General features: G+C 42.1%; 1 protein-coding gene across 2 annotated transcripts in view; it reads left to right on the top strand.

The window, feature by feature from the left end:
* The first annotated feature begins 5,181 nt into the window (after nucleotides 1-5,181).
* The window catches only part of PLOD2 (procollagen-lysine,2-oxoglutarate 5-dioxygenase 2), a 197,062-nt gene continuing 174,853 nt past the window's right edge, over nucleotides 5,182-27,390 (top strand). For both annotated transcript variants that reach the window (XM_073625894.1, XM_073625893.1), the window contains exon 1: nucleotides 5,182-5,358. In XM_073625894.1, the coding sequence (XP_073481995.1) occupies nucleotides 5,256-5,358 (103 nt within the window). In that variant the 5' untranslated portion in view covers nucleotides 5,182-5,255. The remainder of the gene's footprint in view (nucleotides 5,359-27,390) is intronic.

Genomic DNA, 27,390 nt, shown 5'->3' with positions numbered 1-27,390 from the left:
TGACGGCTATGCCCACCCCTGTCCCCCCCCTCCTCCATTCATATAGAGCTATACTATAACTTCCATCAATGAAAAGCGCTAAATAAACAATGGTTGTAATATGGCTTCTATGTAAGGAGGAGGGGGTAGAAAGGGCAGACATAGTTGGTACTCTTGACAGGTACTTGTGTCAGGTCCTGTGGCTCCATCCCTTCTGTGTAAATGTGCTGCTGGTGGGCTGTATTAACAACCCTCCCACACCCCAACCCCCACCCCCCCAGTGCTCTTGGGGCTAATACAGCCCACTTACACAGTAGTGAGAGAGCTTTGTAGTCACATGAAGGCATAGTAAAACATGAACAAATGTGCAACGAATGCTAAATCATATATGCAGGGGAATGGGGCACCGGGGAGGCAGTATTTAAAAATGTGCGGTATTGTATAGACTAAACTTCTTCCTTAAAGCTTAAAGTGTATGTTACCCTAAATATTTATGTTTTTCTATGTCTTCATATGATATATGTGTATTTTATAAATCATACTCTTGATTATTTTCATGTACTTCTTCCATCTGAAGTATCTGTTTGATCCTGCCAGTCTTCTTTCTTCCTTGTTCTAAACTGACCACACAAAGCACATAAGCTGATCTGTGTTAGTGTGGTCAGTTTTTATCCTTTAGCTGGCCATTCAGAGGTACTGGCTAGTTTGTTTAGCCATCACACACCCGACCAATCACAGCCTGCCTCTGGCACATACCCCTTCTCAGTCACAGCCTGCCAACTGAACAGGTTCCCCCCGCTCAAGCACAGCCTGTATCCTGCCTCAGGCATAACAGACTATGGAATTGTCACGTACCTTACTGTGGAGCCCAAGATGATGAGGGTGGCCTCTTGCACAATTCCTGTCCAAACACCCCTGGTAGTGGAGACAGAGACTGCTAGGACAGTGGAAGGGTGTAGATGCCTGGCAGCTGTGGGAGTGAGCTGTAACTTCCATTGGTGGCATGGAGTCTAGTCACAAGCCTTGTTCATAGGCAGCCAGGCAGACAGATGCAGAATCAGGATCAGTTGCAAGGTCTGGAACAGGTAGAAGCCAGTAACGTGCTGGCGGTGGGGTACCAAATCAGGAGGTGGAGCCGTAGTCATAAATCCAAGCCAGGATCAGTAACATAAGCAAGAAACAGATATAGCAGGCAGGGGTGATCCAAGAGAGTTGTCAGATGTAGCAGGAACAGGGCTAGCAGACATAGATAAGAGTCGGGAGCACAGAAACCAAAGCTGAAGACAATCCAGCACTGAAACTAGGCAGACTCTCAGTTTAAATAGGCTACTGGATGCCAGAATCTATGGATGTGTGCACACGCTAACATGTACGCGCACATGTTTGCATGGATGCGCCATTGCGCATCCCCATTCCAGTCCTTGCTTGTCTTGGTCTGTGACTCTGCACATGCGCATTAGCATTAGAACTTGCTGAACGGGAATTAGCAGCAGCTGCTGAGTAGGAATGAGCCCCTACTGCACAGGAATGAGCACCTGCTGTGTCAGGTCCTGCTGACGACCCAGGAGATCCGCCGCTCTCATGCACATCGCTGGATCAAGATGGGGCTCAGGTAAGTATTGTGGGGGGGGGCTGCTGCACACAGTCCAGCTGTAAGGAAGGATTTATAATTTCCCTGGAGTTCAGTTTGAACTTTTGAACTTCAATTGGGCTTCAAAATGTTACTAAACCCACAGCAGTAACATCAGCCTGTATATGCAGTAATGCATGCTTGATACATACTGTTTAACTCACAGGATTAACTGTTAATCTTGCACATTGTGTAAAAAAGGGCTGTTTGTTCCTGTCTTCTGTGATCCTCCCCTTTTTTCTCCTGATAGTACAGAGTCTTGGGGCACTATGCACGTGCACAGTTTAGTGTGTATTGCTAGAGAGGTTTTTTTTTTTTTGGAGGGTGCATGTGATCAGTGCAGGGCCAATCATCACTGTCCAGACAGAGGATCGGGGGTCATACAGCCTCACAGGACAGTCAGAGGAGAATGAAAACTCCTCCTTCAAGCTTTAACCAGTGCTCAGCCAGACACTGATAGAAGCCATAGGACTGCTATACACTGCTGATGAAAAAAGGTATTAAGCAGTTTATCTTTACTAAAATATTTGCATTTCCATGTTCTGTGTACTGTGGGAGACCAGATATAGTGAATGCAGGGTCCTGGGTTTAGTAACACTTTAAACCAAAAGCCAAAAATATAATATATTGCAGCTTACTAGTCCTTAACTACTTCAGCTCTCGGGACAATGCTGCAGTCTGAAAGTATCACTGCTACACTTCCATCCAAAGTAGAGATACCCTAAAGCTAGGCATAGACAGGCTGAAATTTGGTTGGTTCAACAGATATAGCCAAATTTTGATCCCTGTGTAGCTGTCCTTGTTTAACAGAAGTTGTTAGATCAACTTCTGTCAATCAGACATGTCAGAAAACGTATTCAGCTGCTGACTAGGGATGAGCCGAACACCCCCCACCCCCGGGTTCGGTTCGCACCAAAACTTGCGAACAGTCAAAAAATTTGTGCAAACACACGAACACCATTAAAGTCTATAGGACACGAACATGAAAAATCAAAAGTGCTCATTTTATAGGCTTATATGCAAGTTATTGTCATAAAAAGTGTTTGTATCAATGCAAAAAAAAGTTTTAAAAACTGAAGTTTTTTCAGGAGCAGTGGTTTTAATAATGCTTAAAATGAAACAATAAAAATGAAACATTCCTTTAAATATCATGCCTGGAGGTGTCTATAGTATGCCTGTAAAGTAGCGCAACTTTCCCGTGTTTAGCACAGTACCACAGAAAAATGAAATTTCTAAAGGGAAAAATGTCATTTAAAACTGCTCGCGGCTGTAATGAATTGTCGGGTCTCGGCAATATAGATTAAAAAAAAATTTTAAACGGCATGGGACCCCCCTCCCAGTCCATTACCAGGCCCTTTGGGTCTAGTATGGATATTAAGGGGAACCCTGCACCAAAATTTTAAAAAAAATTGCGTGAGGGTCCCCCAAATATCCATACCAGGCTCTTCATGTCTGGCATGGATTTTAAGGGGAACCCCGAGCCAAAATGTAAAAAAATGGCCTAGGGGTCCGCCCAAAATCCATACCAGACCCTTATCCGAGCATGCAACCTGGCAGGCTGCAGGAAAAGGGGGGGGCGAGAGAGTGCTCCCCTTCCTGAACCGTTCCAGGCCACATGCCCTCAACATCTGGAGGGTGCTTTGTGGTCCCCCCCCCAAAGCACCTTGTCCCCATGTTGATGGCCATTCATTATGGCGCGTTCCACGGGCACTCAAATTTCCCGAACAACAGGAATTTCTCTAACGTTTACTCGAATGTCAGGCTCATCCCTACTGCTGATCAGTGTTTTCTGACAGCACCCAATCCCATTAACAGAATACAATGTCCAGGCTGGGGGGATTCCTCCATCCACCTCATTTGTGTGCATGAAGGAATCTGTGCTTTTTTTTTATGTGCAGCTTAAAGCGGAGTTCCACCCAAAAGTGGAAGCCCTGCTTATCTGCTTCCTCCCCCCCTCCGCTGTTTTTGACAGGTACCTGTCCACACTTTCAAGAGATTTCACCGCGGCCCCCCTCCTCCTTCCCCCGCTGTCGGGCCATTCAGAAAGCACAGCGCGCTTCGCGCATGTGCAGCACGGAACTGGCTGTGAAACTGCAAAGCTTCACTGCCAGTTTCCCTCACCATGAATGGCGGCGGCAGCACCCAAGAGCCGATGGAAACATCGGCTGGGGTGCTGACATCGCTGGATTCCAGGACAGGTAAGTGTCTCGATATTAAAAGTCAGCAGCTACAGTATGCGTAGGGGGGGGGGGGGCAGAACTCCGCTTTAAGACAGAAGGTGCGTTACTAGCTGGATCGCCAGGTAAATAATGAAAACACTAAAATAAAAAACGAAAGCAGCCACTACATCTAAGAATTGGTAAGCTGCAATTTATTTGATTTGTGCTTTTTGAGTTCAGTGTTTGTTTTTTAAGCAGTCCTCAATGTTTTCATTTGTTATATGTTGTTATGTATAATGTATTACATTTTAAACAATTATTATGATACAAGACATACTGTATCTTCTAATGCCAGCTGAAACCTTGTCTCAAGTGATGCTGCAAGCTCCATCTACACCTTTGTGCTTGGTTGGCTGTGGAGCCACTTTTCCTGAATTTTGGATGTAGTATTGAGCACCCCTATGAGCCACCAGCGCAGCCGGGAACATCAGCTGCCTATCCACATGCGAGCCGACCCCCTTCCCCCAGGAGTGGATGAACTTCCTATACCATTTCACATGCACTGTAATCTCTACAATCTTGTGAGTTTAAAATTGTCTGTTCTATATTAAAATGTTTTTATCACGCTGCACTTAGATGGCGCTGCTCTTGTCTTTGTTTTTACTGTCTACAGAGACCCTTCTAGCTTGTTATGAGCCGGCAGCCATCCAGAGTCAGCCTATCTATGACCATCTACACACCTCTTGCTGCATTTGAACTCTCATGCATGGACTCCCCACTATAGAGAGTAGATTAATCGCCCATTTCTCTCTATTTAAACTGACAGAGCACACATGAACATATATATATATATATATATATATATATATATATATATATATATATATATATATATATATATATATACACACACACAATATTTCTGTGCTTGAGCACCCCTATGGAATATGGACTTTCTGGAGAGTACAGCACTCCTGAATAAAGAAGGATCAGAGCACAGAGCACACTGCCAGGAATATGAATCAGTGATCACACAGCAGCTTTTGAATTTTGGGCATCTTTACTGTTTTCTCTATTCCTTTCTAAATATTCTGCATTATCAGCAGATACTGGAGAGCCTGGCTCCTCTTCTGAGTCATTTCATCTCTGCTTTGTCTATGTCCCATCCCCATGAAATGAATGCATGTGAAATCAGTAATATTACACTGCTGCCTGTATAAACAAAAATGTGTTATGTTTTCAAGAAATGAAAACTTGGAAGATAAAGGCTTTGCTAGGAGTTCTACCCCTATATGCAGTGCACACAGCCAGCACCCTGACAGGGAAGGCTTGAGGGTCGCTGATGACTTATCTCCCCCCTTCTTTTCCCAGGCCAGCAGAGGAGGGGAGGGGCCAGCTGGCTGCTCTCTCTAGAGCTGCCTATCCCTCTCATTAGTGAGCACACTTCAGTCATTCTCAGCTGCTGCTGCTACTCTCCACAAGGAAGAATGCCTTGGGGCTCTGTTCACTTCCAACTCTTCAGACTAGCCGTCTATCTGATTGGGTTATCTCAGCTTAGCATAGCCACAGAGCAACCTCTGATCTCTACAGGTAAGCTGGGTGTCATCATAGGGAGTAGCTGTCATCACTGCCTCTCCTGTATCCTAACTGCTGTCCATCATCTATTCTATTATGTTATAGACAGGGACATGACTTTTATTGAAAGCTATGCATTAAATAGGCATAGCAGACGTTTGTATATGTTAATGCTGATCACTCCAGCTCATTCCCTCTATGACTACATAGAGGTGTCATCTGTTACATAATCAGGTATAGATGACATGCATATAAAAGTAAGCGTTTAATGAATGAATAAAATGTGGGTTGGGCAGCATGCTGTGGATTGTAGAGGTTTGCTGTGATCTGAGGACTTGGAGGAACTTGGAGGGACTTGCTTTCTTTGTAAGGTGCTCACACAGTGATTCATTGACTGTCCCAGACAGCAGGCTGTGTTTATTTTACACGTTCCTCTGCACGTATCCACATCTCCCCCATTACGATTGGACTTTATTTGGTGCGAAGGATCTGCTAGGTTCTTTGTTCTGATCTGGGGATTCTGGAATGTGCATTGTTCCATGACCTTGAGTTTTATTTCAATTATGTCAAATTAAGTATCCTTCTGGGCAGTAAACTAGAACATGAACACAGCAGAAGACATTTAATGGATACATTGTTAATTTTCAAGTTATTTCTTTACAAGGAGTCACACCCTGCTAGCTGCATTATTAAACTATCCACTAGTGTTCTCCACTAGTGAAAGTGACACTAAACTTTATCCTTGTTCTTCAAAAATATTCCATACACATCCACTATTTAATAGCCCTGAATTATTATTATTATTATTATTTTGTATGCATGTAATTGTTACTTTTGTTACAGAAAAACAATTGTGAGCTCCCAAACCTGCACTGCTCATTAGTTGTGACCATGTGCAATTCTCTATGCACACTACACCATGATCCCTAGTTCATCTCAGGAGCGAGCGGGTCGGCTATATTCTTGTATACAGTGGGACCATGGAGAATAAAAGTAGCCACCTTCTAACAGGAAGCTGGATTGCAATAAAAGTATTTTTTTGAGTTAATATATACTAGAATAGATTTTTATTTAAAACCAGAGTTTAGTGACACTTTCCTTACAAGGAGTCGCACCCTGCAAGCTGCATCGTTATATTGCCATGCTTTGTTTTACACAGTTAATGATCTCCCCAATTGGTCTAGTAAATGATTCAAGAGGCAGTTTAATGGGTATCACTGTGTTCTTGCTTGTATTTACTTTATATAAAGTGTGTTGTTTTCAGTGAACACTTATTTGGTATTGTAATGCCGCGTACACACGGTCGGACTTTTCGTCTACAAAAGTCCAACGGACGCTGACGGACTAAAGCTGGCTGGTAATCCGATCGTGTGTGGGCTTCTCCGGACTTTCAACGGACTTTTTTAGCCTAAAATCCGACGGACTTTAGATTTGAAGCATGCTTCAAATCTTTACGTCGTAAGTACGACGGACCCCGAAGTCCGCTCGTCTGTATGCTAGTCCGACGGACAAAAACCCATGCTAGGGCAGCTATTGGCTACCGGCTATGAACTTCCTTATTTTAGTCCGGTGTACGTCATCACGTACGAATCCGTCGGACTTTTGTGTGGTCGTGTGTAGGCAAGTCCGTTCGTTAGAAAGTCTGCTGCAAGTCCGCTGAAAGTCCGCCGGAAGTCTGTCGGACAGGCTGTCGGACTTTTGTAGACGAAAAGTCCGACCGTGTGTACGCGGCATAAGAGTTAAGAACGTTGTGGTTTGGGTGGATCACTGCAATCTTCTTTCTGCTAGCAAGAAAGTCTGAAACTTATTTTTTTTCCTTTTTTTTTTTTTTTATATATTTTATTAATGAACTGCCTGTGATTTCCTGTTTGTTTCTGCAAATTAAAATTAACAGTGAAGGTCGATGATAACCCATAGCAACCAATTATATTTCATATTGTTGATATAATTGTGTGTGTGTGTGTGTGTGTGTGTGTGTGGTTTTTATATTATTTATTTATTTATTTATATATATATATATATATATATATATATATTTTTTAATATTAAACTTTTATTTCTTTATTGGATTTTAGAAATGCATATATTTACATTTCTTTTTGATATATAACAGAGGGTATTATTATACAGGCTTTATATAGTTCCAATGGTTTGTGCAGCGCTTTGTAATATTAGGGCAGACAGTACAGTTATTATACATGTCAATATATGAGGAATCAGAGGGCCCTCTGATTCCTCATATATCTGATTCCCCACTGAATCTGATTTCCCACTTGCTAGAATAAGTTAAGGGTCAATATAATATAGCATATATTTAGACTTTAACAGTTATAGGTCATCAGCTATGTATAGCCATAGGTATTCAACTGCTCTACTTGTATATAGAAATCCTGGCTATAAAGAAAAGACACTCATACCCTTTTTATTGTTGTGCCTATGAAATATTGTAGACAATTTATTAGTAAGATTATTGTAACCGAACCCAACGAAATATTCTTTGCCTGATATAACTGGATTGGTGAAAAATAAATGTGTTAATAAATCGCCTTAAACATGGAGAGGTAATGATTCTGAAAAGGAAACCTTAAAACAGTCTTACATTACCAAACAAAATTTCATAATGGCAGATCTTCAAAGTTCAGCTCCCAATGGAAAAATCTTCCCAAGCCAGGCAGCGGACTGAGACGTGCTTTCACTACAGGACTCCTATTAAGTACAATTGGCTGCTGTGATCTTGGGAAGCTGGCAAAACCCCACAATCTTCATCTGTATTTCTTAATGACTGACATCGGCCAGTGAGCAGTTCCTACTGCAAGATGTTCTCCAAAGCAACCTGCTTTTATGAGTTTACCAGATTACTGTAATGTAGTCAGCAAGGTCGAGCCAATGAGTCTGACTGCAGTAGGATACCAGTTGTCTGTGTTTGTGTGTATTACATTCCCATTAGTTGTATTATATGTAGGAGAACTTTTTTTTTTTTCTAACCTACTCACAGGATTTACAAGCAAGCAAATCTTGGTATTTATTTCTGCTCATTTACATGGACCCAACACATTCTAAGGTGCTTTGTGGAATATATCATTCACATCAAAGAAGCTAACAAACTAACATTACTATTACAGTAATGCAGACTCTCACACAAGGGCCAGTTTGAATGGAATCCACCTAACCTACTTTCCCATACTAGTACATTTTTGTGTAGTGGGAGGAAATGGGAAAAGAAGTAGAAAGCTCTGAGTCTAAAGTTGGCCATACACCAGTAGAACTTTGTACAGAAACTCTAAAAAATAATTTATCGGAGCATTCCATCTTACCATCACTGAGTTAACTAATTTCGTTCGAAAGACCTTAACATTTTGTCCACACCTGCTTTTTGAATGGAATCCTTGATGTATTGAGCAGGTTCGTTTTGTGCCTTGTATGATTTTTTTTTTTTTTTCCTGAATGTGCATTCACAATTTATTTTTGTTCTTTCAAGAAATATTTTCCCTCCTGCTCCTTGGAATATTCCCGTCACAACAGTCAGACAATTGCCAATTTGACCCCACTAAGCTTTAGGAAAATTGAATGGATGTTCATAAAATGAAACTTTTTTTGAACACAATTTTACTGATGTATGGTCAATCTATAACTCATGGTTAGCTTGCAGCCTTGAGTTGCGAAGAATCTGTGATTTATACTGTTCATTTACTGTAGTTATAAATCCTACATTAAAAAGGCTAGTGGTGAAGGGTTAGGCTCACTGTCAGGTTTGTATTAACCTCTGTACCCAATGCTAGATAAGTTCAACCTCTTTATGCTCATGCCGAGCATTCCTGCAGTGCAGAATCAGAGCAGGTGGATTGGCTTTATGGCACTTTGGGAGGACCATTTCCTACAATCTTTAGACTTCTTCTGTTTTGAAGGTCCATTCAGTGCACATGGAGCCAAGTAATAAGAAAAAGCTATGCTAGTTCCAGGGCAGCACATCAATGCAGCATCATACAGTGATTTTCTTGCCCTAAAACAAGCACAACATCCATTCTGCCCATTACAGCCTCCAGTACTGAGAGGGAGCTTTAAAAGTGATGGATAACTGCTGCTCTGACAGGTTCAGTTTAGTCTTCTACTCACCTCCCACTGCCACTCTGGAAAATAAGTGTGCTTCAGTCAAAATTTTAAGTTCATTGTTGAAAAGAATACAAGGAGCAAAAACAGCTTGGCACTTTGGTGTTACAGTCAGACATTCTTGTAGTGCACCTGTCCACTCTGCTTTTTTTTTTTTCTTTTTTTTTTTTTTTCATCTGGTGATCCTGAGGAACCCATTCATGAGATGCAGAGGAGCAATTTCTGATAGTGCCCACTGCAGCCTTCTTGCTGTTTCTGACATGCAGAATGCCTTAAACGAATGCCAGTACTAGGCTGCTTCTCACATTTACCAATCTGATTCAAAACTTCTTTGCAAGCATCAGTAGCTTAAGTTACTTACCACCAGTAGAAAGTGTTTCAGAACCAATAGGAATGGGACACACTTAATGCACCTCCACAGCCCATATGCACAAGCCCGAGAACAGTGGTGGTTAACTTTCTTGTTAGGCTGGCCATACACTATAAAATGTTCTTGTACAATTTTCATTTAGATACAAAAACACAGACTACAGTCTTCAGGGGTCCCGAGAGCCACTGGTTGTGCACCAGGGCCCTAGAAAAATACTCAGTGTGGAAAATAATAGGAACTTCAGCATCAAATTCAAAAAATGTTTTGTCCTTGCGAATGTCCTTCTGACATCAGGATAAATAACTTCTTTGCACAGTGACAAGCCAGCTGGCCACACTACAACTTTCATTTGGTGTGTTGAGCGCTCAGAGACTTAAGAATCTGTATCTGGTGTCCATTTGTGTGGACTGAGGTGAAAAACTTTCCTCCAATTGCACAAATTGTATTTCAATGTAAAAGCTGAGTTTTACTGTAGAAATTTTTTTTTTTTTTGGGGTACAGCACAAAACACATTAGATATAAGTAATGGTGTGTATTCTGCAGGCAGCTGCTTCTGGTACAAATTCCTCCTTGCTGTGTCTGCCAGTTATTGTCCTGAGCTTCTGACGCTGTGAGAGTTAGCAGCAGCTGCTGTTACTGAGAAAAGTTGCATCGCTCACCTGCCCATTCTGCCTTCACCATCATTCACAAAACTCCTACTACTATTGTCCTGCAATGCATTCTGTGAATGGGTGGAAAAGAACCTCATTCAACTATTCTCCCTCCATTTCCAGAATGTAATGCATTGTGGGAGTGCAGTAGTACGAGTTTGTGAATGGCGGAGAGGGCAGACTGAATCTTGGCGGGTAAGTAGCAAAACTTTTCTTAGTGGCAGCGACTGCTTTTAAAGGGGTTGTAAACCCTTGTGGTCTTTCACCTAAATGCATTCTGATGCAGCGCCCCTCCCCCAGAGCCCCCCTTTTACTTACCTGAACCCGGTCTTTCCAGCGACGAGAACACCAGCTCCAACTGGTGTCTTGGGTCCTCATTGGATAGAGTGATGGCATCACAGCCTTTGGCTTCCGCTGCTGTCAATCAAATCCAATGATGCAGGGGGCGGGGCCAAGTCCTGCTGTCTATGTCAATAGACGCAGCAGCAGGACATGGGAGCATGCTTGCACGAGTGCCCCCGAGGGAGAGCAACTCTCCAACGGGACCCTCGAGAAGAGGAGCCAGGAGTGCTACTGAGGGACCCCAAAAGAGAAGGATCGGGGCCACTCTGTGCAAAACAAACTGTACAGAGGAGGTACTGTATGACGTGTTGCGTTTTTTTTGGAACAGCTGGAGGGCCAATTGGAAAAAAAAAAAACAAACAAATTCCCCCATCCACACATGCAAGGTGGAAGGAGAAATTCTCCTCACCTTGCTGTTGTATTCTGACAGTTGCAACTTTTCTGCTGTCAGAATACACTGATCAGCGGCTACAGCCACTGACTGACAAAAGTTTTTCAACAGTCCTGCTTGACAGAAGTCGATCTTTAGATTGAAAAATTAAAATTTGGCTGTTCCCCGCTCAACCATCAAATTTCGATCCATCTATGGCCAGCTTAACTCTCAGAGCGCCAGAAGACAGTTGCTCAGGGCGGTATCCATTGACTCTGAATCGGGCACAACAAGGCAGATTTTTACCAGAAGCAGACACCCTGCAGCTACTGGGATACACACCATTACAACTAATATTTATGGTGTTGTATCCCAAAACCTCAGGTTTAATATATAAAATATTGCAATGATCCTTAGATTTTATTATTATTATTTGGAATTTATATAGTGCAGTTTGCACAGTGCTTTATGATATAAAGGGGAAACAGTACAGTTACAATAAAATACAAGAGGGTTAAGAGAGCCTTGCTCATAAGAGCTTACACTATGTTTTATGGTCAGTTTTTGGCTACCTTTCAACCAATTATTTTTGATTAACTGCATTTGTAGAAAAACACCATTCTAGTTTTTTTGGGACTTGTGAGTGTTGGGCTGATTTCAAAGAGATGCTTTGGTTATACTAACTGGTTCAGAACCATTTTTTGGCTATGTTTATGTTTGCATCTGCTTTATTACCCATTCTAAATTCCATTATGGAAAAAAGATTGTTTTTTCTGATACAGTATCTGGATACATAAGAGTTCCCTTGACAGACCCAGAAACCAGAAGAAATAGTGGTAAATGAAGAACTGCCATTCAATGGAAAAATAAAGACAAAAGCATGTACTTGCATAGGGCGCAGCACCTTCTAGTGGCTATTGGAGAGAAGCACAGCCTTTTTAAGTTTGAAGGGTAGCAAGGGATGCAGGGTTTTTAGTGTATATCTATGTGCTCCAGCCCTGACATTAGTGACATGAAAAAGAAATCCGGAATGCTGGATTTTTAAAAAATCTGCTGTCTGCAAAGTGTCTGTTAATATCCTTGTGTTTTCCAGAAACCATAACATCTTGATGCTCAATAAAGTGTTACTACTCATTTTTAAAAACAATTCAGTTTTTTTTTTTTTTTTTTTTTTTAATTTCGCTTCTCTGGGTTACTGCACTTAAGAATTAGGACTTCTTAGAAAAGACTGCAAGTGCATTTGAAGTAGAAGGGGTGGTTGCTCCTGAGACTGCAGTGGGATTGTAAAAGCATTCAATTTTTTTTTTTTTTTTGCCATATGACCCGATTTTATATTTTACTGAGACAGGGGCATCTCTTCAGACTAACCAGGAATTTACATCTCTGCTCACCAAATTCTGACATGTAAATAGTATTTGCTGCCCATTTTCTCCACTATGCAGTCTCTGTCACCTTCCCTGGGATGGGGTAACATTTTTCCATATACTTTGTTTATACTTTTAAATGGCCAAAGCGATTTCACAATAAGATCCTTGTGGAAAATGCTGTGGAAATTGCAGGAAATGCATGAGAAGCTGTCTTGGCCATTACACCCACACTCTGATACAGTATTTGCTTTGTTAGTTAAAGAAAATAAAAAATAGCAATGCACAAACTATCTTCACAGTGCAGTGTTACAGGATATAATGTTTAATGCTTTTACCTTTAAATGCGCTGTGCATACAAATGCTTATTTTGAAATATTAAATATAAAGACGTCTTTTAGGTGGTATGTATATTAGATTTTTTATTTTTTCGGTAAGAAAAACATTATACTAGTGGTTGTAGTGCATTTTATATAATTTCAGTGCTAACAGTATAGTGGTCAAACTTTTTAAAATGTAGGCAATATATAAATGTGTGTGTGTGTGTGTGTGTATATATAATAGGTTTTAAAGTAAACTAGTGCTGAGTGCCACATTACTAGCCCCCCCTTCCCTTGTTCTCAAAGCAAATCAGCCTGCTTGATGGTCAGTGGCATTTTAACCCTCTTCAAAACAATTCCACAATCCTTGATGGTTAGTGGTATATTAAAACCCTCCACCCTTTCTCTCAACATTGGTGGTCACTGACACTTTAAATCTCCCCCAAGACACTGTGTTCTCAAACAATTGCCAGCTGTGTAGTAACACCGTAAGCACACTCCCCCCATAACACTCTAAATACTGTACTACACTGTTTACATTTGTGATTGGCTGTCACAGCAATCACACGGCACAGAGCCACTCCAGTCGGCTCTGTGCCTTCACCTGATGTCCTCTGCAGTCTGATGACATTTGGGAGCAGCTGCTTTGTGCAGATGCATGCACAACGGTAAACACAGGACATGTGGGTATGTGATTCCCACCCTAAAAAGGATGCCAACTGGTTTGTTTTTTTTCATGTGACCACAAAGCTCTGTCTGACTGCTGTGACTTTTGGAAAGAAACTCTGCTTCGACAATGCCTACAGCACCAGTGGGTGACGTCCCTGTTCAACCATGTTGTTTTGCTGTCCACATTATACAGCGGAGCTGGAGCTCTGTGATCCCATGACCGCTATTTATGCTAAAATGTATGTGAATCACAGGAGTGCAGTTTGTTCTGCACGTCTGTGACCCGTTTTCAGCAGACAGCAGGCTGAAGTCACAGAGCCGGTCCAGGCTAGTGAAAGATCACATCAATAAAGTCCCACAATCCTGGACTGACACCTGGCTCAGTCTCTGTGAGCAGCTGAAGGGCTGAGCCAGCCACTCCCACTCCCACCCCCTCCACAGCCCAGAGTTCCAGTGAGCGCAGGGGGGGCAGAACAGAGAGCCGGTGACTGATAGTCACCAGCTCTATAGTCGTGAAAGTCTGAGAACTGAGCGATCAGTGGTCTTTGATTGCCTGGTTCTTAGCCCTAAAACTAGTGGGGGACAGATGTTTCATCCACCTAGGTAAGTATGAATTTTTTTTTTTTTTTTTTTTTTTTTTTTTTTTTTTTTGAGACGAACCATTTGCTATTGACAGAGGTGATAACGATGATCAGCTTTAATTTATTCATTTGAAACCGTTATCCCAAAAGGGGAAAAAAAAAGCTTTCTATACCTGCTGGTGTTTTACTTCAATTTGTTTGTGTATTTAAATCTGCTAGTATGTCTAACACTCTCCTCCCCCCAGTCTTACAATTCTGCTGTCCAGCAGTGCCCCCTGTGCTCCTTCATCCAGAGTGGAGGCACTTTAATACAGGAGGTGTGTTACTGGCCAGGTCACCAGGTGAAAACAGAATGAAAAAGCCTAAAAATAAAATAAAACAAATGCAGCCACCCCATCTGAGGATTGGTAAGCTGCAATATATTACATTTTTTGGTTTTGTGTTTAATAGCACTTTACATGGCCTACCTTCTGAGTGTAGTCTGATTTTCATTTTGCCATTCATTGTCGTTCAGTTTCTCAGCTGCTCTAATTCTGTACTAATAGTTGCACCGAGAAACATGGAAGATGTCACTGAAATGTTGTGTTTTCACAGTAATGCTCTGAAACAGTTCTGAAGATAAATGCAGCATAGATTATACTGGGAGGTATAAACAGTGATCTGTCTTCATCATGTTCCTGTCTAAACAAGACTATGTAGACTTACTACTGCTTGTGTTTTCTGCAGTTTAGAAAATAGCAGTGAGTTTTAAAAAAAAAAGGGGCTGGAGAAGAGTTAGAACCTTTATTTCTTTATTTGTCATTTTTTGGGGAACTTCCTCTTCTTCCAGTAACAGCGTTGTCACTGGAATAAAAAGAAGAAATCTCCCCGGTGGTTCTTCAGACGACTTGACCCTCCTGTTCTCTATGTAGAACTAAAAAAAGATTTGGCTGATTTTATACTTTACATGTTTGGAAATTCAGTACAACTGATGTATGTTTAACCACTTCAATACCAGGCACTTCCTGCCCAGGCCAATTTTCAGCTTTCAGTGCTGTCACTTTTTAAATGACAATTGCGAGGTCATGTTACACTGTACCCAAACTTAATGTTTATCTTTTTGTTCCCACAAATGGAGCTTTCTTTTGGTGGTATTTGATCACCTCTGCGATATATCATTATTTTATTTATTTATTTTTTTTGCTAAACAAATAAAATAACCCAAAAATTTTGAAGGGCGAAAAATAAAAAAGTTTTTCTTTTGTTTCTGTTATAAAATTTTGTAAATAAGGTAAGTTTCCTCCTTCACTAGTGGGTGACACTGATATGCAGCACTGACGGGCATTGATAGGCGGCACTGGGCACTCATAGGTGGCACTGGTGTGCACTGAAAGGCTGCACTTATGGGTGGCACTGATAGATGGCACTGAAAGGTGGCACTGGTGGCTGACACTGATAGACTGCACATATAGGCATCACTGGTGGCACTGGCAGGCATTTTTAATTGCCACTGATTGGCAGCTGCCTGGGCACTGATTGGCATATCCCTGGTGGTCTAGGGTGACATACTTGGTGGTCCTGGGTGGGCATCCGAGGGGGGGGCTTCGCTGATACACAATCAGCACAGACCCCCCCCCCCCATCAGGAGAGCTGCCGATCGGCTCTCCTCTACTCGTGTCTGTCAGACGCGAATGTGGAAAAGCCGATCGACGGCTCTTCCTGTTTACATTGTGATCAGCCGGGATTGGACACGGCTGATCACGTGGTAAAGAGCCTCGTATGTCAGACTGACACACCGCACCACCGATCACCGCGATGCACACCCCCATGGGCGCAAGGCAGCTGTTATCCTGCTGGATGTCATATGACGCCCAATCAGGATAACTGAACCACCACTTGGCTGTCATTCTGCTATAGGCCGGGCGGGAAGTGGTTAAAAACATTCAGTCACCAGAGAATAGGTGCAGGAACTCCTCCCTTCTGAGCCACCCCTTGTCTCCTCCCCCTACTCACCTCTGAGCACCGTTCCTTGGTTCCACCCCCTACCCACCTCCTGGAAGCGCCTCCCTTTTTTTTTTTTTTTTTTTTTTTTTAAGAGAGTAAAGAGCCAAGTATAATTTTGTGGTGCCAAGTAATTTTGAATGGATTTTGTTAATAACAAGAAAAGTAGTAAGAGAGATCTCCAACAGCAACCATAGACCCCCCCCCCAGCAACAATGGACTCCAACAACAAAATACCAATCCAGGAGCAACTACAGATCTCCCGGCATCAATAGAATCTCCAACAGCGAGCAACAGCAGATCTCTCCCAGCAACAATTCACCCCCCCCCCAGCAGCCAGCATTATTACATTATTAGACCCTCCAACATACCCCAGTACTCCTTGCCATTACATACATTCAGTGCTGGAGGTGCCAGTACTGTGTTCCCGCTGGAAAAAAAAAGCCCTGATTACAGGTAGTTATATGGTGCCATCAATAAATAAATGTGTGTGTGTGTATATATGTTACTGATTAAAATTTTTGTGTTCGATTAATCCTATTTATTTTATTTTTTTTTTAATCAACTAATTTCGATTTAATTATAACGCACATACATATCCAACTACTTTTAGCTGATTTAGCAACGTTGTTATGGCAACGGCTGAAGACGGATATAGCGGGGCATGGCTAGGACATCATACGTCATAAACTCAGCCTTCCCATGCCCATAATGCAGTCTCACCGTGCCCATAATCACAGCCTCACTGTAGTCCGTGCCTGGATTACACAGACTGGGGGCATCTCCCACTGTGTGTCTCGGAGCTGAGTGTGAAAACTTTGGCCGCACTGTGAGAAAAGTCCCGCCCTCCTCCTAGATCAGCTCGTGTGATAAACAGCGTCTATCACACGAGCTGATCTAGGAGGAGGCCAAAGTTTTCACACTCAGCTCGGAGACACGCAGCGGGAGATGCCCACAGACTGTGTGTGACATATAGTGGAGGAGGGAGCGCTGTGCTGCAGCCACAGCTTGGCCCAAAACAGCCCCAGGGCAGGCAGCCTACCGATCAAAAAAATTAACGATTAACCGAGATCAGTAAAACGAAAAAAAAGCCTAAAAACATAGCTGCCATTTTTGCTGTCCATATTCAAGAAAGTCAGAGGGGTTGATCTACTAAAACTGGAGAATGCTAAATCAAAAAAATAAAAAAATAAAAAAACCTGGAAGCTGATTGTTTTTTTTAGCCTAGGTTCACAGTGACAGCGGGATTGAAATTGTGCGAGTTCAGCTGAACTTGCACAATTTCATACCCACATGTCAGTCCGACTTCGGAAGTGATTTCCTCCGAGTACTCCAGTCCCCCCCCCCCACTCCAAAGACACGCTAATGAGTAAATTGGCCCTGGTATGTGTTTTAATGAATGTGAGTTAGGGACCTTAGCTTCTACGTCCATGGGATCGGATGAGAATCGTATGGAAACGGACAGGCAGGTTCCATCTGACTGCCCTACGGAGAACAGCAGGCTCTGTCCTTGTCCACTCTGACACGGACCTGTCCTCTGCCTGCTCAGAGGGGATCAGAAGAGAGATCCCCCTCACTGAGCAGGTGGATCCGCTTGGACGGATTCAGCTCTATCTGAAAGGGGCTGAACCTAGCCCTTGATTTAAAATGCACACTTGTAGACAGTGGTGGCCTGTCCATAGGTTTGGTCCCCTAATCTTCATGCGGATGCATGGATTTCAATGGGGTTGTTTTTTTTGGGTTTTTTTTTTTTTTTGCACATGATTAGAGTCTGAGGCTCTAATTGGCTTCAAAAAAGGGTGGGCTCGCTATTGTCACACAAGTGGGTGGGCCGAGCCCGTCCACTTGTGTGACAATGGCAAATTAATATTCGCTATTGTCTTCCTGATTCTCCTCCTGGCTAATCGGGAAGCAGTACCTGGGACCCGATTGGCCAGGGTGTCTTGGGACTCCCAGCCAATCGGGTCTCGGTCAGGACCCACTTCCTGTTCGGCCGGGAGGAGAAGCAATGGCCCCCTATGCGAGGAGCTGCAGCCCAGATTCATGTCTGCCTGATCTGCCTCCTTCCTAAGGTTAGGAGGCCTCTGATCGCCTCTGCATTCCCGTCAGTCTCCCCCTTCCGTCAAAGTCAGCGGTGACCAGAAACCTATATTATGGTTATTCTGGTGGGCTTCATGTTAGAACGTTAAGATATTTGTTTTTTCGTTTGCCCTTGTGACCCTTCAGATTAAAGCCCAGGAAGGCAGCATCTGTTTTATTTCTAATCTTCTTTCCAAGTAGTATACACCACTTTAAATTTAATGTACTATATTTTTTTTTTTAAGGAAATTTGTGCATCTGGTTGCGCGGGGTTATGATGCAAAGTTTTCCTAGAACACATATTTCTCAGTGGCTGACACTACTTTTTTTTTTTTTTTTCCTTTCTTTCTGTTAACTTTTTGACCATAATGACTTATCCCCTAGCTGTTCCCACTCCAGAATTTTTTTTTCTATATGTCATATTTTTGGCATATCTACTTTATTAGGAAAAAAAAAAAAATCGGCAAATGTCGTGAGTAATATGCTTTTACTCAGCATATATAATTTTTCAAGAAAGTGAAGAGTTTTATGAATTCCTTCTGAAGTCCAACATTTTAGACGGCTCTGAACTTAGGCATGGAATTGTTTTAGAAAATTGCTGATGGATTGGTTAGTGAAGAGCAAACGCAAATGGGAAACTATAATTGCTGCCAATGATATGCTATTTTCTGAGTGATTTCTCACCTGTTGATTAAATTAGAATTGCAACCAAAATTTAATGCCCCCCCCCCTTTTTTTTAATTTTTTTTATATGTACTGAGCAATCCAATGAGAGCGACAGACATACATCCAAGAGTCCAAGGTTTTTAATAACAATGATGCATAGCATTAACTATGAAACCTTTTATAAATGTTCAAAAACCTTGAACTCTTGGACATTTGTTTGGCACAAACTGGATTGTATGTATATTCACAATTCTTCATCTTTTCCCTATTCCTAAGGGGTGTCCCTGTTTTCTTGCCGCTGAACTGGATCCAGTGTGCCCAGTGACCATTTCAATAACCCGTAGAAAATCTGAGTCAAGGGCCCCATTTATTCTTAAATTGCAGTTTGTAGCTTTATTATAGTCTTATGCTTTACCCAGACATGACAAAGTACATATCTCCCCAAAGTGTGGGGAAATCTTACTTTTAAAAAAAAAAAAAAAATAACAAACATGTTATACTTACCTGCTCAGTGCAGTGGTTTTGGACAGAGCAACTCCGATCCTCTTCTTTTTGGATCCCAGACGGTGGTCCTGGTTCCTCCCCCTTGCCAAGTGCTCCCAATAGCAAGTCTCAGCCTCACTCCCATTCACACACACACAGTGCAGCTCTGCCCTACACCTGCGCTCTCCTCTTTGGCTCCCTGGCTGTGATTGATAGCAGTAGGAGCCAATGATATGCGCTGTTGTGTGAGCCAATGGGGAGAGACCCAGGAGAGCCACTGCTCTGATGCACATCGCAGGATCTAGATGGGGCTCAGGTAAGAATGGGGGGTGGGCTGCACACAGTAAAAACCTGAAACCTTGAACCTTTGGAACCACATTAATAGTTTACTTTCCATTTTGTTAATTGATAAAAATAAAAGAAACAGAAGAGAAAATCAAATCAATATTTGGCGTGACTACCCTTTGCCTTTTTAAAACTGCATCAATTCTTCTAGGTACACTTTGAAGGAACTCTGCAGGTAGGTTGTTCCAAACATCTTGGAGAACTAACTACAGATCTTCTGTGGATGTCAGCTGCCTCATATCCTTCTGTCTCTTTATGTAATCCCAGTCAGATACGATGATGTTGAGATCAGGGCTCTTTGGGGGCCAAACTACCAATTCCAGGACTCCTTGTTCTTCTTTACGCTGAAGATAGTTCTTAATGACATTTGCCTGTATGTTTAAGGTCGTTGTCTTCTGCAGCTAAATTTATGTTGCACTCCTTTCTGATGGTATGGCATGATGGATAAGTATCTGCCTGTATTTCTCAGCATTGAGGACACCATTGATCCTGACCAAAGCTCCAACTCCATTTGCAAAAATGTTGCCCCAAACTTGCAAGGAACCTCCACTATGCATCACTGTTGCCTGCAGACACTAATTATTATTCACATTTTGACTTATCAGTCCAGAGCACCTGCTGTCTTTTTTTTTTTTTTTCTGCACCCCGGGCCCTATGTTTTTTTTGCATAGGACATGGAAACAAGGTTAAGCAACTCAACTATGCATGTTAATTTCATAAAAATGTACTTTTAACAACACTTCTATATTTGAAAGCATTTTTCACACCTGCGTAAAACTTTTACAAAGTACTGTACTTATCTATTATGGTTCAATCTTGTATACTATGGCCTTGAGCCAAAGATTCTGAAAAAATATATGAATTTAAGAAAATATTTTTTCACTTGAGCCTTAGAATGTTTCAGCTCCAGTTTAAACTATGTTTATATTTGAGGTCAGATTTAGAGTTAAGTCGTGTGTGCCTCTAATTATGGTACTGTGTAGATGACTAACTTATTTCCAGCAATCATTGTGCTGCTTGTTATATTCCCAGTTTTACATGGTGAAGTAGCAGTTTGGATTAGCCTCAAATAAATGACATTTGTCTGCTAACGAGATCAACTAGAAGCTGTGGTGTATGTTGTGGTTGGCAGAGGAAAAGGAAAAGAGACAACAGTATTACTAAATATTTATTTAAGCCTGGTTCTTCTTACTTGGGGGGGTGGCAAATCTCTATTTTAGACACCGACTCAAATGTTAATCCTTCTGTTTAACTCCTGAATGCTTTCTAGGTACAAATCCCAGATGTTTTCATGGAAGATGCTCTGATCCATCTGCAAACAGAATTTTATTCTTACTAACAGTAAACAATAAAGCACACTTCTGGTTAATTTTGAACATCTGATTCTCATTTTCATTTTTTTATTATAGAGGAATACTTTGAGGCAATTGAATCTCATACTAAGTGTAGGTTCACACTGACAGCTGGAATGAAATCGTGCAAGTTCAGCTGAATTCGCAAAATTTCATTCCCGTATGTCAGTCCCGATTTCAGGGCGATTTCAGAGACATATGTGCGGGTTGCTGCACAGATGTCTTTGGAAATCGCACCCCGAAGTCGCCAAAAGTAGTACAGAAACTGCTTTTGGGAATTGGAGCAGTGACGCAAAAGCGGTGTCGCACAGATTCGGACAGTGCCATTGCCGCTGATTTTGGCATGCGATTTGACATGTCAAACCGCTCCAATGTGGACCAGGGCTTATTTTGCTTTTTAATTTTAATTTTTTTTTTTTTTTTTATACTTCTATATCTGTTTAAAGCTTCACATTCTTTTCTCCAATCTCCTGGCTTCATCAGTTTAAATAAAATGCCAGTGCTTCATCAGATTAGGCGACCCGTCAGAATGTTTAAAAGAAATGACGTTTCGTTGCCGCTATCCTGGTACACTCCACAGTAAGGATACACTGAGAAGGGGGCAAGTGGACATCTTGTTACACCCCCGGGAGTTTTGCATCCTACACGTTTTTTTTAACAGTAAACTGTGTTTATATAGTGAAATACAATACTTAGAGCTGCGTCTTACTGTTTTAGATATTGTATTTCAAAAGCTGCAGCAAGCGTGCAGGTCTCACAGGTTTGCTAATCGGACAGAAGTTCGCTGCTTTTAAAATTCAACATGTACAGTAAACATTCACACGGAATTGTAAGTACTGTATTTCACGATATAAACTCAGTTTACTGTTCTATCCATTTTTAAGTCCTATTATCAGGATCTATATACTTCTTGGGCTGACTATACCTCAGCAGAGCTATCTAGCTATTTGGCCAATATTAATCTTCCAGCTATTTCAATAGAAGAGAGAGAGATTCTTAATGCTCCTCTCACCCTACTGGAAGTGGAAAGTGCGGTGGCTAGCTTCCCTAACTCCAAGGCTCCAGGGATTGATGGTCTCCCTATAGAGATCTATAATAAAGAGATGCTTCCCGCCCTTCTTGGTACATTAAATGAGGCTTTTCATCTGGGTTGGCTTCCAGACACTATGGGTCAATCGGTAATAGTAGTTCTACCCAAAAAGGATAAAAACTTGCTACATCCTGAATCTTACAGACCAATCTCTCTATTATTCACAGACGTTAAAATTCTTGCTAAGATACTTGCTACTTGATTAAATAAGGTTATCAAATATATTCACTCAGATCATGTAGGATTCATGCCCAACAAGTCAACTGCACTTAATATCAGACGCTCATATTTAAATATGCAGGTCCCGGCTCTGGGTCATTCAAATTGTGCCTTTTTGGCGTTTAGACACAATCAAGGCCTTCAACAGTGTCGAATGGCCATACCTGTGGGTCATTCTTGAAACATTTGGGCTTGGCTCTGGCTTTTGCCAGTGCATGCGGTTGCTTTATACCTCTCCGGCGGCATCGGTTAGAGTCAATAGCCTTCAATCTACTAGTTTTAGACTCTCCCGGGGCACTAGGCAGGGGTGCTCATTGTCGCCCCTGCTTTTTGCCCTGGCTATAGAGCCTTTGGCATGTATTATCCGGGGCTCTCCCGATGTTACCAGCTTGATTAGGGGGGATATGGAGGAAAAGATAGCTTTCCTTTTTTTTTCTTCAGCTTTTATTTTTTCTTCTTTCATAAAATATTTGGGTATAACTATGTCTGACTCCCCACAGTCATACGTTGTGGACAATATACTTCCAAAATCAAAGATAAACCTGGAATAAGCTCCCCCTATCGTTTAATAGGACACATCAATTTAATCAAGATGATATAGATGCCTTAGCTTCTTTATTTTTTATATAATGCCCTATATGGATACCCATATAGATTTTCAGCAAGATCAACACCATATTTAGGCGATTAATATGGAGGAACAAAACCCCTCGTATTAAATTGGAGACTTTACAACATCCCAAAAATGCAAGTGGTTTGGCAGTTCCTAACCCGAGGTTATACTGTTTTGCATCTCAACTGCAGCACTTTGCTGGATGGGAGCCTGAGCAGATACCCCTTCCTGCTAGACGATTATTTTCTTATGCGTTTAATGGCCGGCTACCACTCTATGTTCTCGATGGTGCAAGAGGGGGCGGTTCGCTCGCAGATATGCCCACCTGTACATTGATGTGTAAAATATTGGATACAGTTAAAAAAAAAAAACCCTGGGTGTCTCATATCCTATCAGATACACTCCCATATGGGAAAATTATAAACTTCCTTAAATTATGGCTCTTAGAGACTTTCAGAGATGGATAAAATTTAGTTATAACAGCTCTAGCACAGCTTTACAAGAACGGTATACTTAAATCCTTTGAAGATCTAAGGTGAGAGTTTTCTGTACAATCTAATTGGTTCTATCAATTTCTTCAACTAAGACATGCTTTACATGCCCAATTCTCTTCTGGTAGGATAATTTCCCCCCCTATCCTCGTTCTTGACAAAATAGTACAAGCAGGGTCAAAAGAGGGTCTCACTTCTGCTACATATAGGGTACTGTCGGATAGGATTCTACTTTCCCATCCGCTCTAGGGCTGGTTGGGAAAAAGATATTGGCCCCATCCCTGAGGAGGTCTGGGATGATATTCTCCGGTCTTCGCCTGGGTGTCTCTTTCCCCATCACACAGACTGACACAGATTTTTATTCTCCATAGTCTATAGAACTCCTCAGTTTCTGTATACAATTGGACTGAAACCTGGGCTAGCCTGTGCTAGATGCGGCAACACAGGTAAGGCTAATAAATCTTTTGTGGCGGTGCCCAAAACTCCAAAGATACTGGGCAGAGGTGATTGGTACCCTAAACGGTCTATTGGATACCAACATTCTGGTTGAACCACTTTTATGTCTATTGGGCTATTGCGACACGTCCATTTATACTTCCTCTATTGGTGACAATATAAGGTGCGCACTCTTTGTTGCTTGTAGGCAGATTGCTCTTAAGTGGACCTCTCCTTACCCGCCAACTGTATCTGAGTGGATTTTAGATCTCAATAGGGTTATTCTTTTTGAAAAACATACATATTCCCTAAGAAATTCCATGAGTGAGTTTACTGCTCCTTCCTTTTTTTTTTTTTTTTTTTTTTTTTTTTTTTAGGATGTGCCTGGTTTAATGTGATTTTGTTTGTATCTTTTGTATTGTTTCAATGTTGTTTGCATATAAAAATTAAAGGATTTGATTTAAAAAAAAAAAAAAAAGTGTAAAATGCAAAACTCCAGTAGATGTAACAAGATGTCCGCTTGCCCCCTTCTTAGTGTATCCTTACTGTGGAGGAGTGCGGAGTGTGTAGCAAGATGGCGGCGACGAAACATCACTTCCGTTACACATTCTGACGGGGCGCCATATCTGACGAAATGCCAGCAAAATTTTAAGACTATTGGATTTACTTTTACATAAATATTTACACTTTTCAGGTAGAAAAGTCACAAAGGGGGCATTTGAATATGAAATACATTTAAAATTAGGATGATGTAGGCATAATAGCTTCTTCTGCCCTCTGGTTTGAATAGCAATCTTACAGGCTCAATTTTTACTTTAATTACTGATTTAAAATGTTAAAGTGAACCTCCAGCCAAATGGCTAAATACATATTTGAAATGTATGGTTACTGTTTACATGCCAAAGGTCTTTAGATTCTGTACAGCTGGTACTGTGATTTAGCCTTGGTTCACACTGGTGCGACTTGACCTGTCAAATCGACGGCAATTGCCGGTGCTGCCACTGTCCTAATCGGTGCTACGCCGTATTTGCAGCGCCGCAAAGATTTCAAAAAGTAGATTCTGTACTACTTTTTGTGATTTCACGTTGCGAGTGGAATAGTAAACAAAAATTCTTACGAAAATTTGCAGTACATCTGAATGTCATTTGAAAATAGTTGAATATTTTGTTTGCTTTTAACATTTGATTTTGTAATGAATTAACAGTCGGGGAAAAAATTTCTATCCTTCATCCTCTAAATTTTCTCGTCACTGTGGTTGAAAACTAACATTTAATGTGATTCCACTAATGATTCAAAAAAACATTCTTGCAATGAAAAGTGTCAAAGTAAATTCTGCTAGTGTGTGACCAGCTTAACAGGCTGGTGCCAGAGAGGTGAGACCTGAAGGTGCCTTGCTGCAATTAGAAAATGTCGGCTGTTACATGGGCTTGTCCGGTTGACAGCCTGGTCTGTTGTTTTGGTTACATTTTTTCTACTCATACCGAGAAACCCATCACCAGGGAGATCTTTATTGGAAGTACTGCACTGTACTAACTTTCATTACCGAGGTCATTGAAGTTAAAATCAGGCTTGTACTCCTCGGCTGGAAGCAACACGAGAAGACAAGGACCCCAACAATCTCTCTGGGGGAGGTTCCCCCAACCCCTTCTGCCCCTGTAGACTCAGGTATATCAGGGGGAAATCTGAACGAGACTCTTAAGAGGTCCCAATTTCTGAAGTCATGTATAGTTTTGCCCAATGGTTGAACTGCCAATAATTTCTTGGAATGTAAGAGGTTTGAGCTCCCCACTTAAGCGTATGATGATTTCCACATGTTCGAAAAAATACCATCCTATGATTTTGTGTATGCAGGAGACCCATTTAACGGCCGAAACTAGATGCTGTCTCAAGTATGCATGGGTGGGGAAAGCATATCACTCCACTCACACCTCGTATTCAAGGGGTGTGAGTGTAATGATCCATAACTCTGTAGACTTTCAGGAATTAGATGTATGCATAGATGATGAGGGACGGTATGTCTTTTTACATTGCAGAGTTGGAAAGCTGAACTGTATATTGGCTTGTGTGTACGTACCCCCGCCGTTCACAGCGGCTGTTCTCCTGTTACTGCTAACTTATTTGATGGGGCGACCGGATCTGCCGTTACTGATAGTGGGGGACTTCAATTGCTGGTTGAGTCCTTCCGTGGACAGGCACCCCAGTTTGGGGGTCCCTGTCACACGGAGAGACTCTCCATTGCTTAATGAGGTTGGTTGGGTAGATATATGGAGACTAAGGAATCCGAAGGAAAGGCAATTCTCCTGTTTCTCCAAGACTCACGGGACGTTGTCTAGAATTGATTTGGCTGTGGGTAACCTTGCCATGCTCCCATCCGTATCAGAAGTGCTGTATAAGCCCCGTAGTGTCTCAGATCACTCACATTTAGTGATTAGCCTGATTATATCCCCGAAATCTGGGCTCCCCAGAGCCCCATGGAAATTTAACGCCTTTTGGCTAAAATTATTTCTAACTCACAGTGAGATGGAGCGGAGCATGGGGGGAATTTCTGAATGCCCGGGAATTCTTACAGTCCCCGATGGAACAGTGGGACGCTTTTAAGGCCTATATGTGAGGTTTGCTCATTTCAGAAATAGGCAAGGTAAAGAAGAACTCATCAGAGCATAAGAAGGAACTTGAAAGGCAGGTGGGGGCCCTGGAGGAGTCCTATGTGCGTACCCCGACTGACTCCGCTAGAGAGGCATGGCAGTCGGCTCAATCTGCTTATGAGCGGCTACTGTCCTCAACGGCGGAGAAAAAGCTATTCTTCTCCAGGTTGGCGTTTTATGAGGAGGGAGAAAGTACTGGGCGTCTCCTGGCAAGGATAGCTAACTCTCAACAGTGCTCACCGGCAATAGGAGCCATTAAAACATCTGAGGGTAGGTTAGTGAGCTCCCCTGACCTTATACTGGTGGAACTGGCTAAATTCTATGAGGGTCTGTACCTTCCAACGGGGCAATATACCCCGGAGGAACTAATGGACTATCTACAGGACATTGACTTCCCACATCTCACAAATGACCAAAGGGAGGCTCTAGATGCCCCCCTTACTTTAGATGAACTACAGACGGCTCTGGCGGCATTCCCTAATTGTAAGGCCCCCGGGGCGGACGGGATACCTATAGAGATCTATAAACAATACGCGGAAATACTTTTACCTAAATTACTAGTGGTTTTCAATGCGACCCGGGAGAAATGGAGGTTGCCCCCCTCTATGACCACGGCGAACATAGTACTCATACTGAAACCTGGAAAGGACCCGACAGACCCTGGTTCATATAGGCCCATATCCTTACTACAGAGTGATATTAAGCTTTAAGCTAAGGTCCTTGCGATGAGATTGAATGGCGCCATCACAAAGATTATTCACCCGGACCAGGCGGGGTTCATGCCCAATAAGTCGACGGCGGTTAACCTGAGAAGGCTTTACCTTTAATATGCAGTCTGCGGCTGATAATGTGGGACAGAGGGCTTTGCTATCACTG

This window comes from Aquarana catesbeiana, linkage group LG04 (genome assembly GCF_042186555.1).
Source record: "Aquarana catesbeiana isolate 2022-GZ linkage group LG04, ASM4218655v1, whole genome shotgun sequence".
Taxonomy (NCBI): Eukaryota; Metazoa; Chordata; class Amphibia; order Anura; family Ranidae; genus Aquarana; species Aquarana catesbeiana.
This window is presented reverse-complemented; position numbering and strand designations above follow the sequence as displayed.